The following is a 19,061-nucleotide window of genomic DNA, read 5'->3' on the forward strand; positions in this document are numbered from 1 at the left end:
GTAATACTAGGGCCCATGTTGCCCGGCAGCCTCGTCCAGCGGCTAAGTCCCGTTCAAGGTCACCCGCCTAGCGTGCAACCAAGAGCGGCACGGCCACCAAAACAAAAAGTGAATAGATTTTTTTAATAAAAAAAGGGAAGGAGATAAGGAAAGGACAGAACACACTTTACTGTCTATAATATATCATACAATCACCGTAACGGCTGTACAATACATGAATGCCATCCTCCGACTGATAGTGCAACCATATCGGCAGCATATTGGCGAGGCATTTGTCTTCATGGATGATAATTTATGCCCCCATCGTGCACATCTTGTGAATCACTTCCTTCAGGATAACGACATCGCTTGACTAGAGTGTCCAGCATGTTCTCCAGACATGAACCCTATTGAACATGCCTGGGATAGATCGAAAAGGGCTGTTTATGGACGTGACCCACCAACCACTCTGAGGGATCTATGCCGAATCGCCACTGAGGAGTGGGACAATCTGGGTCAACAGTGCCTTGATGAACTTGTGGATAGTATGCCACGACGAACACAGGCATGCATCAATGCAAGAGGACGTGGAACTGGGTATCAGAAGTGCAGGTGTGTACAGAAATCTGGACCACCACCTCTGTAGGTCTCACTGTATGGTGGTACAACACGCAATGTGTGGTTTTCATGAGCAATAAAAAGGCAGGTAGTGCATGTTCATGTTGATCTCTATTCCAATTTTCTGTACAGGTTCCGGAACTCTCGGAACTGAGGTTATGCAAAACATTTTTTGACGTGTGTAGTTTGTAATTCTTACTATATGACAAAAACACATAAGTAAAACCTGAAAGATGGAACATATAGGAAGAGGGAAGCACAGCTGTCTACATTTAACATCTGTTAAAAGTTCTCTTATTTGTTAATAAACAATGATATATGAAAATATAACCACATACGTATTACATGGGAAAAACAGTGAGCAACTGACAGGTACCAAAACAAGAAAATCAAATTGAATACTGACTGCTGTTAGACTTTTGTTGCATCATTCACCAGTGCACACAAGTACACCCACACACATACAGTGGATGTTTTACCACATGGAAAAATTTTATGAGTATAAAAAGCTGCCTCAGTAGAGCAATGCTTTTGAAATCAAAACTTTAACCGAGCAAATACTCTATTGCTAGACAGCTGGATGACAACCCTCGAGTGCACTACCTAATCAAAAATTTTGAGAATATTGTAAGGAGTGAGACTGGTATTAATTTATTACTATTACTTAATATATTCATTAATAGTTATCAATATAACACATCTGCAATTTCTGCAAGCCACACAGTACCCAATTTACAAAGCATTCCTTACTAACCAGATAGGTAACATTGGAAGTGAGCATGAAAGTAAAATCAGAGAAATTTGAGGTTATGAGGGGCAGCTAACACACTGCCCCCCCCCCCCCCCAAACTCTATTCATGAATGAAATAGTAGTCACTCACGAAGTAACCAGGTGACTTGCAGCACATACATGTAGATGTAAAACAAAAAATATTATTTGGTGCTAAAACGCAAGAAATTTTAAAGTACAGCACATTCTGTAGAATACTTTTAAACTTAGCACTCACAAAGTAAATCCACAGCAACTGAACTGCTAGCAACTAAACAAACCAAGTTATGAAATAAACATTAAGTGGCAATCATAATACTCTATAAGACAGATTAAGTTTTTATGTGGTACATGGTTTAGCACAAGCCTAATCTAGTTCCTGTTTAAGAAACAGGATGCACAAACTTACAACAGGATGCTCAAATAATAAAAACAGAAACAGCACATCACCTAGATGGGATGAAATCACAATGAGCTTTCTGCAGAGTTTGATGAAGGACCCATTACCGTTCTCGCTCTGTGTCAATGCAGCTTATACGAAACAAAAGGCAAAATTAGCCTATTTTGCAGGTGATACAAGCATTATTGTCAAGCTAATCAAAGAAGCATCCACAGGAAAAAAATTAACTATGTTTTTGTTCTGGTTATTAACTGGCTTTTAACAAATGAACTAGCTTTAAACTTTGGGGGAAAAAAAATACGGATCATCTACTTCTTACCGGAAAAAGTACCCCATCTACTATGAATGTAGTTCGCCAACAAAAAATAATAAAAAGGCTAGAAATTATCACTCATGAAATTTTTTGTGAGTTATTGAGATATTCTCTTATACAATGCTTGAAGAAAAAATTATCGGTGCTTCCCTTTCGTGAGTCTAACTCCAATTCAGATAACAGTGCAATATTCAGCTATAAAACTTTTTGGCAAAAATGTATGACAAACGGTAGAAGTGTTTTCAAATGTAGACTCAAGTTATTACTCCTTAAGGAGTATGCTGATAAAATGGAGTGCAACTGGGACACACACAGTCCTCAGCATTCTGAAATGGATAGCTGACTATCGTGGCACATTAGCAACTGTGTTATATTCAGTTTCGAGATAGACTTAGGATACAACTGTAAAATTCATTTACTAAGAATATGGTACTCTTTAATCCACCTGGATTATTTTATTTTATTTTACTTTTTATTGCAAATAGGCCATCTGCGGACCACATTCCAATTTCAATTCTTCATTCTTTGTCCTTTTCTTTTCATCCAGTATGCCTTCACCTGTTCACAATGGTTCTTCTTTCTGTCTTCATACCATACTGAACAAGTCTTTTTAGCTACCATGCCTTGGAATCCTTTATTTTCAATACTCTTTCCTTACAGGCTTCTCTGTTGTTTATATCTTCTATTTTTATATTCTTTCTTTCTAAATCCTTTTTTAACTCGTTGGCCCAGCTTGTTGTGGACTTCTTACCCCACAAATATTTGGAAGTCTTATTAGTTAATAGCCTGTCTTGCATTCTAAATAGATGTCCAAAAAATATGAGTCTTCTTTTTCTCATTATTTTTGCAATATTTTTCTATATTTTGGTATATTTCAGCATTACTTTGTAATTTCCAACCTTCTGTTGTGTTTTCTGGTCCTAATATATTCCTTATAACTCACCTTTCTAGTACTTCTAATTCATCTAAATTATAGTTTAATACCATTTGCTTGCATATAGGTGTTCTGGCTTCACTACTGTGTTGTAATGCCTTATTTTCACATTTTTGGATACGCCCTTTTTATTCTCGAGATCTCTGATGATACCATATGCTCTCCCCATTTTATGCGACCTTTCCTCTATTGCAGATTTTTACAAAGCATTTTCTTGGATTATCTCCCCTAAATATTTAAATTTTCTTACCCTCTCTACTTGGCCAATACCTGTTTTCAGAAATTCTGCTCACCCTTAACGTTTGTTACAAAGTTTTGTATTTTCTGCAGAAATTCTTAAGCCAGTTCTGGAGGCTATTTCTTCCAGGAGAATTATTTGTGTTATTGCACATGCCACATTTTCGGAAAGTATAGCAAAATCATCTGCAAATGAAAGACAGTTGATTTTGACTTATAGGTTAGATACTGAGTTCAATGAGTTTTTCATTCCAAATTCTTACTATTTTCTCTAACACACTACTAAAAAGAATTGGAGTTATGCCATCACCTTGTCATACGCCTACTTTTATTTTGAAAGGTGCATGTCAGAAAATAGAACATGTTCTAGGATTTCTGTAAACACAGTTCTAATGTGCTATGGATAACAAGTGTATCACAATGTGTGATTCAAATGGTGAGACAACTGTGCCCATACTCCAAAGTTGAAGTACATAGGACAGTATGATTCTTGTGGACAAGACTTCTAAATTGCACACAGAGTCATCATAAAATCTTGGTGTTATATGGGCCAGATGTAAGGTCTCATTCAGTCATAGTGAAACAGTGCCAACAATTTGATTAAGGCCACATAGATGTAGGAGATGCTGATTGAGAAATCCAGATCTTGCACCACACAATTACTATCTTTTCAGCAAGCTGAAAGAAATTCTTTTTGGAAAGCTGACAGAACATTTGAGGGGAAAAAAATTTTGCAACAATGAGGATATTCACACAGCTCTGTAATCAAGAAGTGTATTTCGATTGTCGAAGAGCTGAGTAACAGATAGTACGTTTGTAGTGCTTCAAGAATTTCTGCATAAATTCTAGAATCACTCGGCCTTCTTCCGTCTAGAACACACAATATTTTAAATATAAGTGTGAGAGATCCTATCTACTGTGAGTCGCCAGTATGTGTGTGCAGGTCCAAAGTGTGTAGTAAGAAGACCATAGACATGGCGGTCGAACGGCATCGACAAGTATTTGCCAGTCGCACCATGGAAGCCGTAGTGAAAGAACAAGGAGTGTTTATGTATTCTGTGCTGTTTTATAACTTTGACTTTTGTAGTAGGGAGAAAAAAAAAACACAGTTGAAATATTGTTAATTGTTGTTCGTTTTGGGCATTGAGAGGATAAGACGTATGTTCAGATTCAGAATGAGAATGGACTTGGGTTTTAAGCCAACCTTTTCTTATGTGTAAATGAACTCTGGTTTTAACCTCTGGACACGTGAAGGGACTTACTTGATAGCGTTTGTTTATGTGGAGAATGAGTTTTGTAAAAGTTTGATGTTCAAATATACGTCGTGAAGTTGAGCAAAAGAAACTGTGCACGTCTGCTTATTTTTATAATTAGAAAGAATCTTGAGAAACTCCTGTTCCTAGCAGATATGCCTCAGAGAAGAAGAGAAAAGGGGGTTGCAGCAGCAGCAAGCTAACCAGCAAGGAAAGTCGGCTGACCATCTCAAGTCAGTCTGGTGTTAAAGAACTGGGATTTTGGTCACATACTTCACCACTTTAAGTTGTCCAAAGTGTTAGACATTGTGACTGTTGTTTACAGAGACTTGGTGACAACACTGAAATATAGCATCGTGTATCTGACTTGTCTATTTGAATTTACGGCTTGTTTTAAGACGTACATATTAATAAAACTGTTGTGTAAATAAAAAGGCACAAAGAAATCAACTTGCACTGAAATTTAATATCTGTGTTCTGTGGCTCTTGAGGGATTTAAGCCTGCAGTGATTAACCAATCACCTCCACACGAAGAATATATTCAATGCTATTAGATATCTGGTGAGATTAACAAGATGTAACTCAAGTCTAGAGGCATTCTGACACTGAAAAAGCATAGTAGATCCACAACTGAAAATAACAGTAATTAATCCTACTCTAGCAGTAATTAATCCTACTCACCAAGGAAATCTGTCTTTCTCAAAATATGGATTCTTGGTTGTGTGTCTTCCTCCTAGTGTAAATATCTTTTAGTCTCAACGAGACTTCTCTAAATGCACTAGGCAGCTTTTCAAAAAGTATTTTCTATGGTCAAGGATAAAATGATGGAAATTACAAAGTCTATGGAAAATGGACTACAAGGCCAAATATTCTGAATATACTTATTCATTATCAGACAAAACGGGCTGCAGGCTACTGTTTAGTTACAGAGTGTTTATCTTGCAGCCATCAGTCCGAAAACTAGTTTGATGCGGCTCTCGACATTAGCTTATCCTATGCAGGCCTCTTCCTCTCAACACAGCTGCTGCAACGCCATTTGAACCTGCTTACTGTCGTCGAGCCTCGGTTCTCCTCTTCAATTTGTACCCCTCACACTTCTCTCGATTACCAAATGTATAACTCCCTGGGCCTCAAGAGGTGTCCTATCAACTGATCCCTTCTTTAAGTCACAGTGTGCCATAAAGTTCTTTTTCCTCCAGTTTTATTCAGCAGCTCTTCCATGGTTAACCAATCTACCCATCTGATCATCAGAATTCTTCTGTAGTTAGTTACATTATCAGTAACAAACAGTTACAACTGTATCAGCACTGATGTCAGTAGAGATATACTTATAAACAAATTGTTGTAAAAACAATGTAGGAAAGGATAGATTGATACCTATAGGAAACATAACATGCTAAGTTGCAGATAGGCACAATCAAAAGTCACTTACTCATAAGATTTTGGCCACAACCTTCATAGGAAAAAGAGAAACATACACCATTCATTCACACAAGCAAGCACACCTCACGCATACATGATCACCAACTCTAGCATCTAAGACCAGAATGCAACAATATGGAAGGGATGGGCAAGGTGAAGGGGACACGTTAGCAGTGCATGGGTGGAGGAAGAGAGGAGTGCTGCATGGAAGAATGCCAACAGGCATAGCATCACCACCTTGTGGGGCAGGGATGTGGGGAAAATGGAGTGAAAAAGGAGAGGAGTGGGGAAAGTGGGAGGGTGCACTGACAGAGACTGGCAAACAAAGAGGATAGGAAATGAGAATGGGGAGGAGATGATAGGGCAGAGGAGGTGGAAACTGTTGGGTGGAGGGTGTGAGGACAGTATGTTATCAGAGATTGAGTTTGGGAGACGGCTTGGGTAGTGAAACTGCCATTGAAATCAACCATGTTATTGTTCAGCTGCATGTTGCGCCACAAGATGGTCTACTTTGCTCTTGGCCACAGTTTCGCAGTGGCCATTCATCCTGGTGGACAGCTGGTTGGTATTAATACCAATAAAATTTTTGATGAAGATCTTGGTCGAAAGCTTATACATAAGTTCTTGATTGTGCCTGTCTGCAACTTAGTGTGTAATCTTTATGATAAATAGCAACCCTACATAGCTGATATTCCTATCTGGAGTTTTAATTGTTATAAAATATGGGTTTTCTAACATCATACAAGAATGAAAATGTAGGAACAAACTGTATGTTACAACCAAAACCTCACCACAGGAATAAGGGAATTTCTGAGATATAAGTACCACAACAGTTACACTTCCTGTCACAACAATTATACTTACTGCTTATGTTCTTTCTCTTTATCCTGCAGGCATCTGAGTTCACGCAGGTCAAGCAAGAACTCTCTGTCTAGGTCAGTGTGATCATGTTCTGTCCCTGGATCTCGATATGTCCAGCTTCCCATGATAGCATGAGCACAGTGTTCAAAATCAGACAGTACTAGATGTTGCAGCTTGCGTTTTCCTGTCTCAAAGCGAGCCAGTCCTATAAAGACAACAGCAGCGTAGCGTCTGCAAATAAACACACAACTTACATCTATTTCAACACATCACAACGTTTGCTCATAATTCCATTAAATCACCTTAATAATGCTATAATCTAAGACTATAAAAAGTAAAACTAATTATTTTAATTTATTCTCATCATTTATCAACAAGCTTAAGATGAAAATGTATTCATGAGATCTACAAGAACATAGACAGTGGTACCTGATATTTGATAGCCTTAAACAGTTTCATTAAACAAAATATGTTCTTACACAACACCTGGTCAGGCATGTGACTGCATGCAGTTTTATGCATACAGAAGCCAATGTTTTGCTCTCAAGGGGAAGATGTTACAAAGTGGTTTAATGTTTTCTACTCATATTCCATTAAGTTGTCCTGTTTCAAAAAAACATCACCAACACGAACTCATATTTTAAGAAGGAAATAGCACACTCGCAAAATATCAGCCCCATAAATTGATCCCGCACAAAAATTTGGACCATAATTCAGACAATAAGCAGTTATGACCTCGTTCAAGTACAGATTTTAAACATTAAATCAAACAATGGAAACTCCAGGTAGGAGTATCAGCAATGTAGGAAAAGATAGATTGCTACATGTCAAATTGCAGGCAGGCACAATTAAAAGACACTCACATGTAGGTTTCAGCCACAGCCTTCGTCACACACACACACACACACACACACACACACACACACACACGCTCAAGCAAGCACAACCTCCCGTGCAAACACGAATTCTGGCCCTTGATGGTGGAGTAGGCGGTTGTGTATGTGTGAGGGGTGTTTGCTTGGTTGCTTGCTTTTGCTCGTGTGTGTGTGTGTGTGTGTGTGTGTGTGTGTGTGTGTGTGTGTACTAACAAAGGCTGTGGCCAAAAGCTATATGGGAGTGTCTTTTAATCACGCCTGTCTGCAATTTGACGCGTATTCTTTACGTTAAGTAGTAATCTATCTTTTCCTATATTGTAGATTTTAAACTATCATGCGCACAGGTTGTTTGTCATTCACTCCACCCCACTGCAGTCACCGAGCAGGAAGTACTGTGCAGCGGAGTATGAGGTTTGTGAAACTGATAACATACTTTCTTCAGTGTGTCAGAGTGTGCAGTTTCTAGCTATAGCTGGTGCCAGAGAGCTCTCTGCTTTGAAAATTTGTATGTTGTGATTCACGAACGCAGTGTAAATGAATGAAACAAATTAATGTGTCACTGAGGAAATGGCATAGCTCTGTTTGATTGCTAACATTGCTGTTGTGGCTTACTTTATTTGGATTTTACAGCTAGCACAATTAAAGTGAAGTACATTTGCAGGAGATGCGCTTTTCTCCAATGTAATAGGCATGATTAATTGTAAATTGAAGAGCATTAACTTCATTTCATAACAATTCAGTTGTTTAGGTTTACTCATTTTAATTTTTACGTGCCTGTATCTTTGAGGTCAAGACCTGCAGTTCAAGAAAAAATTAATAAGATGATAGACAATCAAATCATTGAACACAGTGTAAGTGGTTACTACAATCCACTGTTGGTTGTTAAGTAAGGTAGCAGAGTGTTCCTGGTCTTACAAGTCAGATGTACATACTCTCAATAAACGTATTGAAACTGAAAGAGTCAGACCTATGTGCATTGATGAATTGCTAGCTAGGTTTGAACAAGCCAGATATTTCAGTTCACTGGATTTGACAGTTGGATACTGGCAAGTAAGGTTATACAAAAAAGTTGAAAGACTACACAGTTTTCTTGTTTGACTGAAACCTGTATCATTTCAAAGTACTGCCTTTTGGGTTAAACATTTCACTTTCAGTATTTATTCATGCTTTACATGTAGCTTTGGGGAAACAAGAACGATTATCTATGTAGATGATATTTTAATACTGTCCAAGACATGGGAAGAGTACTGTACTCTAGTAACAAAAACACAGCAAAAGGTTTTGTGAGAAAGGTATTACTACTAAACTGTCCAAATTTCATGCTGGTAGGGAGGAATTAATGTTCTTAGGACATATCATACATGTACATGGAATCAAACCTGACCCTGAGAGGATAAGGGCTACAAACAATTACACTCTTTCCTTGAACTAGAAGGATTTTTATCGTAGGTATGTACATGGCCAGGTAATGAACAATTCTAGACTGTTAACATTATTAAGGCAAAGAGCTAAACAGACATGTGACAAAGGGATATCAGAAGCTTCTTAGAATATTGAAGAAGCATTAGGGAATGTGTCCATACTGTAACATCCTATGATGCATGAGCCATTTAAAATAGCAACGAACATATCAGAATATGGTGTCGTTTCTGAATTATTTCAAGGGTAATAGAATCCTGAAACTGGGTTGCATAAAACTATCATTTTAACAGTAAAAGTCTTAATAAGCATGAATTAGATTACACAGATGTGGAAAAGGAACTACTAGCTATCATATGGAGTATTCAAAGATTCCAAATGCTTGTTTTTACAAGAATTCCAAATAGAAATTTAATTACATATTGGGCTCTCAATACAAAGTTCCCGATGTGTGGTCAAGATTTAGGTGTCGATGAGATGCACTGAAGGACCTGGTGTCATTTTTGCAATCATTTTCTAACCTTAAATTATACTAATGACAAATTCAGTGCCCTAGCCTTAAGAATAAAGCAGGGTATAAAAACAGAGGAATATTTTAGTATTAAATTTCAGCAATGTGAAAAGGCATTGTTGTTACCAACTGAGGCAGCATTATGGATGATAACTGATGGTATCTTGTTCTGTAGATTTAATACTACTTTACCTAGTTCAAAACTGTGCATACCTCAAAGTGTTGAAAAAGATCTAATATGATTTATTCATACGGATATGGACATTTTGGTATTCCTGAGGCATATGAATAAATTTTGTTACTTCAAGCACTTGAGCCCAAAAATAGTAAAACTACTATGATCTTGTAAAATATCTCAAAAGATTAAAGATGTTACGTGATTTAACCGCTGCTGATGTCACTTACATCTATTATCCTATCAAACAAGCTAACCCAGATATAGTAATAAAATGTTTCAGATACTATTTCAAAGATTTAGGTAAGCCTCATTGATTCTTCACAGATAAAGGATCACAATTTACAAGCAATAGTTTCAAAGAGCTTCTAGTATGGAAGGAATAAGACATATAGCTATTCCAAAAGATCAGCTGTAATCTAACCCTTGTGAACAAGTAATGAAAGAGTTTTAACACATGTGCAGAACACATTGGTCTAACAAGTGTAAGCCAGGGGCTCAGTTGATTCTTGACTTCCAAACTATTTTGAATTAACAACTCCATATGTCTACAGGCTTACCACAGGTAGAAATTGTGAATAAAACTTTCATTGGTGAACCAATACTGAAGCTGTTTAAGTGACGAACTTCAATAGAAACTGAAGTAGAAGAACAACAGAACACAGTGAACAAAATTTACAAAATCAAGCAGACAGTACATTACAAAACTTCAACAAAACAGCAATTACACCTGCATTCCAGGTTAATGACTGGAATTTAAAAAAGGAAACCAGCAAGTTTTTCCACACTACAGGGGGGCTCAAGGTGCGGGGTCTACCTCATCCAAAAGCAGTTTTCTTAGTAGATCCAGAGACTGGTCAAGAAAAAGGATTATACAATAACGACATGTTAAAGAAATTCATATCCCCAGAGAATCTGTGATCTTTGCAGATTTGGAAGGTTGACATCTGTTGGGTGTACCGGTTAACTGTAGCAGCATTCCATATTTTGTTTTCCCTGGAGCAGTTTCTTCCACCCTTACTTTCCTGTTGACTTTAACATAAATTCATCTCCTACTGCCCTGTCCTCGAAGTAAATACACCTTATGAAGGTTCTATATAGACCTAGAAAGTGTCAGGTAACAATACATGTCAGGTACATCAACTAAAAAGTGGGAAGACAGAAAAGGAAACTATTCCCTAAATGGAGTATGACACACTATCATGCAGATGAGACAGAAGCTTTTGGCAAGTTAACTGCTTTGCTGCTGTGGCTAAGACTATGTTTCACTTAGGTGAACACTCCAAATTGCATTTTTCCACTGTTTTTGATGTGAGTGGGGAGTGACCACTTTGACAATGAAGAATAAAGACAGTCTTTATAAGCTAGTAGTAATGAAGAGATCCCTCATGGACAGTCATGGTCAACAAGTACCTATTGGAAGATGAAGACTAGCTGGAGCGGCATGCAGGAATGTTGTTAGTAACAAGTAGAAAAACAAACATACGAGGAATAACATGAGAGAGGGCTCATAACTGGACGATTTAATGGAATATATGTACCTTATGGCATTGCAAGAAGCACAGGTGAAAAGAAAGAGTAAAGAAAAATACATCTGGAATGACCAAGTAGATTCGATATGCTACTGAGAAACATCGTCACTGGGAGGGATAAAATAAGTCAGAGGCTGTGCATACTGTTAAAGATTTGAGATGGAGCATACCTAGTTTTAAAAGGGTATCAGAGAGGAGAAGGACAGGTGAACCCAGGGAAGAGAGGCTCTAATCCTTGGTCAGGTGAATCCATAGATAGAATGACCAGTGACGAAAAGGTATTTACACAGTATCTGCCAATAGGAGAAGGCAGAAGGCAGCTCTTCCAGAGGTAAGAAGCTGTACAGTGACTATTAGTCACACTAGCAGTGCTGTCAAAAATAGTTAAAGCCAATCAGACTTACCTGGGCACTGATGATTCTTTGCATTTACATTTCTGCACACATTTGACTTACCACAGATCTGAGATTTGAAATTACGGAGAGTGGTTCAGGTTAAAATATCAGCACAAATTCATTATGGTAAAGATGAACCTAAACATTTTCTATCTCAATAAATTTGAGAAATTTATGCTGTTATGATCAATTCATTAAAAACAATGTAAATGCTGTTACTTTTGAGTAAGGGCACTGCAATAATGGTACAATACGATCAAATAGGGCAAATACCTCTTGTGTATCGAACTACGAAAAGAAAATAATGTATGTATAAAATAATTAGGTGATAGTATGAATGAAAATTCAATACAAATAGAACAATAAACTGTGAAAAGGGAAAGTCATTGACTACATTATAGCATGCAAGGCCCAAGTGTATGGTTGAAATGGACATAAGCCAGTATTTTGAATGAAGTGAGTAAGTCTGAAAGGAGGCTATTGAAGAGACTATCTTTTAACTAAGACAGCTGAAATACATCATATTTTTCTAAAGTGAAAATGCAAAGTAGAGAGCTAAACTTCCGCGAAATAAAAAAGAAGGGGGGGGGGGGGGGGGAGGGGGGGAATGTATGTGAGAAATGATGAATCAAGGCATATCTTACAAAGAAAAGGAATAGAGAATGTGATGGTGTTTTTTGTAATATGCATAGATATGTAAGTAGATACACTGTGGATGATAGCTGTCACGTTTATCCTAGGAAACCTAATATTCATTAATTAAAAAGGACTGAGAGAAAAGAAATATACTCATATACTTGTTTTTGTTGTTTGAAGAAATAACAATGAGTTTGGTCTCAAGGGGCATTAAGTTTAAATAATAATAACTGAATGAAAGTTAAAATTGTTGTTATTTAGTGAATAATAATAGCAAATATCTTAAGGGAGGGCACTATCATATCTGGTAAAGTACCAATGGTTGCAGGTGACAGAATGGCAGTTCTTTTTTTTAGGATAGGGAGGGTGAAACAAACGATGTTCAGAGACAGGTTGAAAATGACATTCATGCCGATAAAACAGGCAACCAGGAAGCAAAGGCTAGTATACACAATTGATTCAAGCAACCCCTAACTGGAACTGTAGACGTTCAGAAATTGACAGAAAAATTAGGTCCATCCAGTTGCAATTCTGCCAATTCATGAAATCATTTATCCTTATTGCACCAGAATATCCAAGGTCTGAGGGGTAAGCCTAATGAGTTCAAAATTGTTAAAGGCTTTCGTGGCCACTTGTTGACAGACTGCCTATTGGCTTCTGTCTCGGGTTCTTCAGCAGACGTTCATCTAATGTGCAAGTCTCACCACGAGCTATTTCACGTGGAATGGCGATTTCTATGAACAGCTGGAAGGTGTCGCCATGGGTAGTCCTCTTAGTCCAGTGGTGGCCAACTTCCTCATGGAACAATTCAAAGCACAGACACTGGACTTGGCGACTTGCAAACCTAAGGTGTGGTACAGGTATGTCGATGATACTTTCGTGGTGTGGAGCCATGGTGAAGAACAGCTGGGTGACTTCACTTGAACAGCCTCCATGCCAACATAACATTTACCATGGAAGTAGAAAAGGACAAGAAACTGCCATTTCTAGATGTGCTGGTCACAAGGGACGGCGAAAACCTGGGACATAGCGTGTATCAAAAACCGATACACTTGGACCGATACTTGCACAAACTGTCAAACCACCACCCGCACCAGAAAAGAGGCATGATTAGTACGCTCGTAAGGAGAGCAGGATGAATATGTGAGCCGCAACACCTCAAACGAGAAATGCAACACCTGGAAACTGTCCTGAGGAGCAATGGGTACTCCAAAAATTATATTAGAAGTGTAACATAGCCAAACACTCTGTGAAGTAAGGAACGAGAAAAAGAAATGTTGGGTACGGCCTTTCTGCCATACATTCCCAGAGTGACGGACAGAATCGGTCATATAACATGGCGTAAAGACGATTTTCAAACTGACAAGGAAGATCAAAGAGTGTCTTAGATCGGCAAAGGAGAAAAGAGACCCACTTGTGATGTCGGGAATATACCGTATACCATGCACATGCGGAAAAGTTTATGTCGGAATGACTGGACGATCAATTAACACCAGGATCAAAGAGCATAAGTGACATTGCAGATTGGGGCAGGTGGAGAAATCGGCCGTGGCAGAGCACGCACTGAATGAGACCGGCCACCTAATAAAATTCGCCGACACAGAAGTTCTGGCTGTAGAGAAGCACTATCACACGCGCTTGTTCAGAGAAGCTGTAGAAATACAAAAACACGCGAACAGTTTCAACAAGAAAGAGGGAAGCCTTAAGATAAACGGGTCCTGGCTTCCCGTACTGCAGCGAACAACTGTTGCAGGTAGCAAGAGGAGAACCGCACCGGAAATGACCGCGGAGAAGCCCTCGGACGTTGGCGCGCCAGGTACACATAGTCTGCGACCGCGAGCTCAGCTCCAGTTCACCACCGGCAATGGAGGGTGAAGCTTTGACAATGCCAGCCACTCGTGCTGGCGAAATGTCAGAAAAATCATTAGATGAACGTCAGCCAAAGAACCCGAGACAGAAGCCAATAGGCACTTAATGAGTTGCTTATCTGTATTGAAAAATTAGAACCGAGCAACTGCCTCTCTGAAAATCAGGTGACCACTGATACTTGTACATTAGATGTTACAGGACTTAAGTCAACCTTGTACTTCTGTAGAGAAAATATGGAGAAAGAAGAAGTTGCCACATTTGTCAGAAACTGTTTTAATTTGCCACATTTGTCAGAAACTGTTTTAATTTCAAGAATACTGATATTAATAAGTTTTGCTCGGAGCAGCACTTAGAAGCTTGCACTACAGAAGTGGTATTTCATAGTAAGTCCTTTATAATAGTAAGTACACCAGAGCAGCCTTAGGAAACTTAACCCACTTCATACAAAATTGGAAGCTCTGTTGTCCCATCTCAGAGTAAAAAAAACAAGGAAACAGTGGTTTCTGGTGATCTGAATATGTATTTATTGAAAAGCTGTGTCAGTGAGCAATTGTTGCTATCAGTAACACTGTTATTCAATTTAATTCCAACTGCGAACTTTGCAACTAGGGTATGTAAATGCTCGGAGACTGTTATTGATAATAACTTTGTAGAAAAATCTAGGGAAAAAAAGTTGCATCACAAAACCAATAGTAAATGGGCTATCTGATCATGTCATTCAACATCTTATTTTAAATGTTGAAACTTGTCAGGACATAAAATATATTAAATCTGAGTACCAGAGGCTCATAAATCAGTCAAAAATGAAGAATTTTAAGAGGTTTCTCAACAACATGACCCGGATAGATGTTTACAATAGTTCCAATTCAAATGGAAAATACAAAGCATTCATTAATAAAGTTACTTCCACATCTGTTTTCCCCTAAACGTAAAACAAATCAAACAGAAGCCTAAAAATAAACCATGGAATACACAAGGAATAAAGGTCTCATGTGGAACAAAAAGGAAACTATAGCTACTGTCCAGGAACAGCTCTGATGTTAGCACTGTAATGTACTACAAAGACTACTGCAAAATACTGAAGCAAGTAATCCAAAATCCAAGCATCTTTATTACGAGAAAAAGACAATTACACCAGGCAACAAAATATATGGGTTACTGTAAAAACAGAGACAGGTGGGCCCAGAAAGGAAGTGGAACAGGTAGCTCTAAAAACGAATGAGACATTGGTAACAAATCCATGTAGTGCTGCAAACCTCTTACACAAGTACTTTGTTTCTGCTACAGACGGCATGTGTTTATCAAGTTCAGTAAACAATGCAAAGTAATATCTGAGACCAGTCTCTACAAATAACTTCAGTGAAATGAAAACAACACTCACTTCTCCCAAAAAAGTAGCATCCATCATAACAGCCTTAAAACCAAAGTATTCTTGTGGTTAAAATCAAACAATGGAACAATCAGGATGGAATGTAACAATATTATGAAAAGGAAAGTTGTTATTCACCATACAACAGAGATGCTGAGCCACAGATAGTCATAACAAAAAGGCTTTTTGTTGTGCTATCTGCGACTCAGCTCTCTGCTATATGGTGAATAGCAACTTTCTTTTCATAATATTCCAGCGGTTATGTTAACATATCAGTGAAGTTAATCGAAGAATGTTCATGTGAGTTGAGTTCTATCTACAAGTTATTTGTGGAATCAGTCTCTTATCGCTGGAACATTTCCAGACTGGCGAAAATATGACCAAGTTAAACGCCTTTACAAGAAAGGGGATGAAGAGATACCATTAAACTACTAATCAATTTCCACTTTTGTCGGCTTTTCCAAAAATATCTGAAAATGTGTTCAGCCATCTTACGCATCTGACTGCAGATAATACACTATCTAAGTCACAGTTTGGGTTCCTTAAGGGTTCTGATATAGAGAAGGCTATCTACATGTGCAGTGAGCACATACTTAATTCATTAGGTAACAATTTAGAGCTATTGGCATTTTCTGTGACATGTCAAAAGCCTCTTTAGTAAATTAGAATATTACAGTGCTGCAAAATGATTCAGGTGGTATTTAACTAATGGGAAACAAAAGGTGTTGCAAAATACCTGTGGAGTATGCAATCAATCTTCATCTGATCGGGAATTAATTACATGGAGTGTTCCTTAAGGTTCCACATTGGACCCATTGTCTTTTCTTGTGTATGTTAATGACCTCTCATCTGTTATGTTGCCAGATGTTATGTTTATTTTTTTTGCAGATAATACAAACATTTGCAATAAATAGCAAGTCAAGTACAGATTTAGAAATGGCTGCTAATCAAATTTTCACTGACATTAATAAATGGTTTAATACTAATTCACTTTCATTAATCTTTGAAAAGAACCACTATATGCAGTTCAGAACTTCTAAGAGATTTCCTTCCAGAACATGTATAACATACGAAGACATGCAGACAGAAAAGGTTGACAGTGTTAAATTTCTGGGATTACAACTCAATTATAAATTCAATGGGAAGGGCATAGCACAAAATTGCTGTAGCATCTGAAAAAGTCTATTTACAATGCAAATGATGTCAGATGTAGGAGATATAAATATATAAAAACAACATACTTTGCTTATTTTCATTCTGTTGTGACATATGGGATCATATTCTGGGGTAAGTTGTCAAACCAAGCAAAAGTTTTTAGAGGCAAAAAGCATGTAATAAGACTAATTTGTGGTGTAAATTCAAGAACATCATGTAGAATTCTATTTAAGGACCTGGGCGTTCTAACCACTGCTTCTCAGCATATTTGTTCCTTAATGAATTTTTTTACAAATAATATTTCACTGTTTCCAATAAACAGCTCAATAGATAATATCAATACTAAAAATATGAACAATACACATAAAGACCTAAAATCCCTTACCTTGGAAAATAAAACGGGTCGAATATTCACGAGCACACATTTTCAATAAATTGCAAGCAACCATTAAAAACTTGGCTTCAGGTAAAGCAGCACAGTTTAAACAGAGTCCGAAAGATTTTTTGGTACACAATTCCTTTTACCCTATAGATGAATATCTTAAGAAGGACTGTTACATCAGCTTAAGTAAAAATGGCTGTTAGACTTCAGTTTTGACAGTACTTCATCACAACAGTCAATATTAGGTTATTTTGTATTTGATAAATTTATTAGAAGTCCATAACTATGTTTCATTCTAACAGTGTATTAATTCTGTAAATATTAGCAGTTCCTGTTTACTGTAATGTATTCACGTACCTTTATAATCTCCTGACAAGTGATCAGGGAAATGAGTATTATATTCGAATGTTCTGTGTTTCTTGTGTTATACTTTCTGACACGTTCCATGCCCACAAGAATCATCTCACTTTTGGGTCTATAGAACAGAAACTGAATCTAACTTATCTTAGACTATGTCATAATTAGTCAAGTAAGTTTGATTACACAACACCTTTTATTGGAGTGGAGGCCATCTGTAGTGTAACGCTTCGATTCTGCGGAATAATGTGTTCCACTTCTAACCACCTAGGCCAACAAAAGATGTTCATGGAAACCTGAAATGTTGTTTAGATACATGTTAAGTGTGGAATATCCCACTGTGTGTGCTCTGGTTTGCTATATGTGCAGGTTTAGTGTAAACAGGATCAGCTCAGAACATCAACAAAGCGCAAAGGTGAGTGCACGTCTCCAGCTGCTGCAGAATCCCACTTCTGCTTTGGTGTTGCGAATTGATGGTGCCTTGGATGCAATGGAGCAAACGGCACGGGCAATAATGTCTAGGGCAGAACAGCTGAAGAGATGGTAACTGTCATTCTGTATTGTCAAATCATTACGGCAAAACACATAATGATCTATTTCTGATCTACAAGCTGTGCTAGATCTGTATCACCTGCAACTGTAAATGAGTTGCATTATTAGTTTAAATAAATCAGAGCTCTCTTTCAGCACCCACCCACCGCAGAAGATGATGAACTGTCACATCAAGGTCTGGTGGCACTGCATAGCAGGTCTAGTACAGCAAATAACTTCAAAGATGGCAACTGCAAAACATTTGTAAGATAAAAGTTGGCACATTCATCATGCAGGTGACAGATCTTGCATGGAGTGGAACATAACATACCAAAAACCATCCATATGTAACAATTCAACCAGAGCAAGGACTGTACCCACTCCAATTCCATCACCTCGATTTTATTGTCAAGTTCACTAAAGACGACGTTCGTATTAAGAGCACAAACAACATTGTGGCCAATTTTCTCTTTCGCATAAACATTAACACTGCAACAATCGGCATCAATTATGAAGAGCTCACTGTAGGGCAACACCAAGGCCCACAAATAGAGGAATTACTACAAGACGCTGCTACAGGGCCTAAATTAGAGCATATGATGGTTCCTGGAACTCCTACTTGGTTATGGTGTGATGTCCCCCAAAACTGGTTGCATACAGTAGACCCACAAAAATTTTGGAACACCATTTACAACAATCTGCACAATGTATCTCACTCAGGAGTAAGACCACACAAAATTAACAACATAACAGTTTGTCTGGCCAAAAGTGAGGATGGGCTACAAGTTCTGGAGCCATGAGTGGATTAGCTATCAACAAAGTAAAGTAGGCTGCTACACGTACCCCAGGCGTGGCAAATATCAAATACCAAAAAGGCGATTGCAACATGTACATTTTGATCTCGTAGGACCTCTGCCGGAATCAGAAAGTTATTGCTACATACTCTCAACAATAGGTCACATTACTCTCACTGGTTTGAAATGGTGCCACTAGCCACTACTACAGCCAAAACAATGGCAAAAGCATTCCCGCTCTAACTTTAGTCCATTTTGTCTGTGCAGTCTGTATT

The 19,061-nt window shown here is 38.0% G+C and overlaps 1 protein-coding gene across 1 annotated transcript in view; it reads right to left on the reverse strand.

The window, feature by feature from the left end:
- Positions 1-19,061, reverse strand: part of LOC124712565 (acidic fibroblast growth factor intracellular-binding protein) — a 124,718-nt gene that overhangs the window by 34,617 nt on the left and 71,040 nt on the right. The window contains exon 6 of the mRNA XM_047242879.1: positions 6,790-7,017. Within this exon, the coding sequence (XP_047098835.1) occupies positions 6,790-7,017 (228 nt within the window). The remainder of the gene's footprint in view (positions 1-6,789; positions 7,018-19,061) is intronic.

The sequence above is a fragment of the Schistocerca piceifrons genome, chromosome 8 (genome assembly GCF_021461385.2).
Source record: "Schistocerca piceifrons isolate TAMUIC-IGC-003096 chromosome 8, iqSchPice1.1, whole genome shotgun sequence".
Classification (NCBI taxonomy): Eukaryota; Metazoa; Arthropoda; class Insecta; order Orthoptera; family Acrididae; genus Schistocerca; species Schistocerca piceifrons.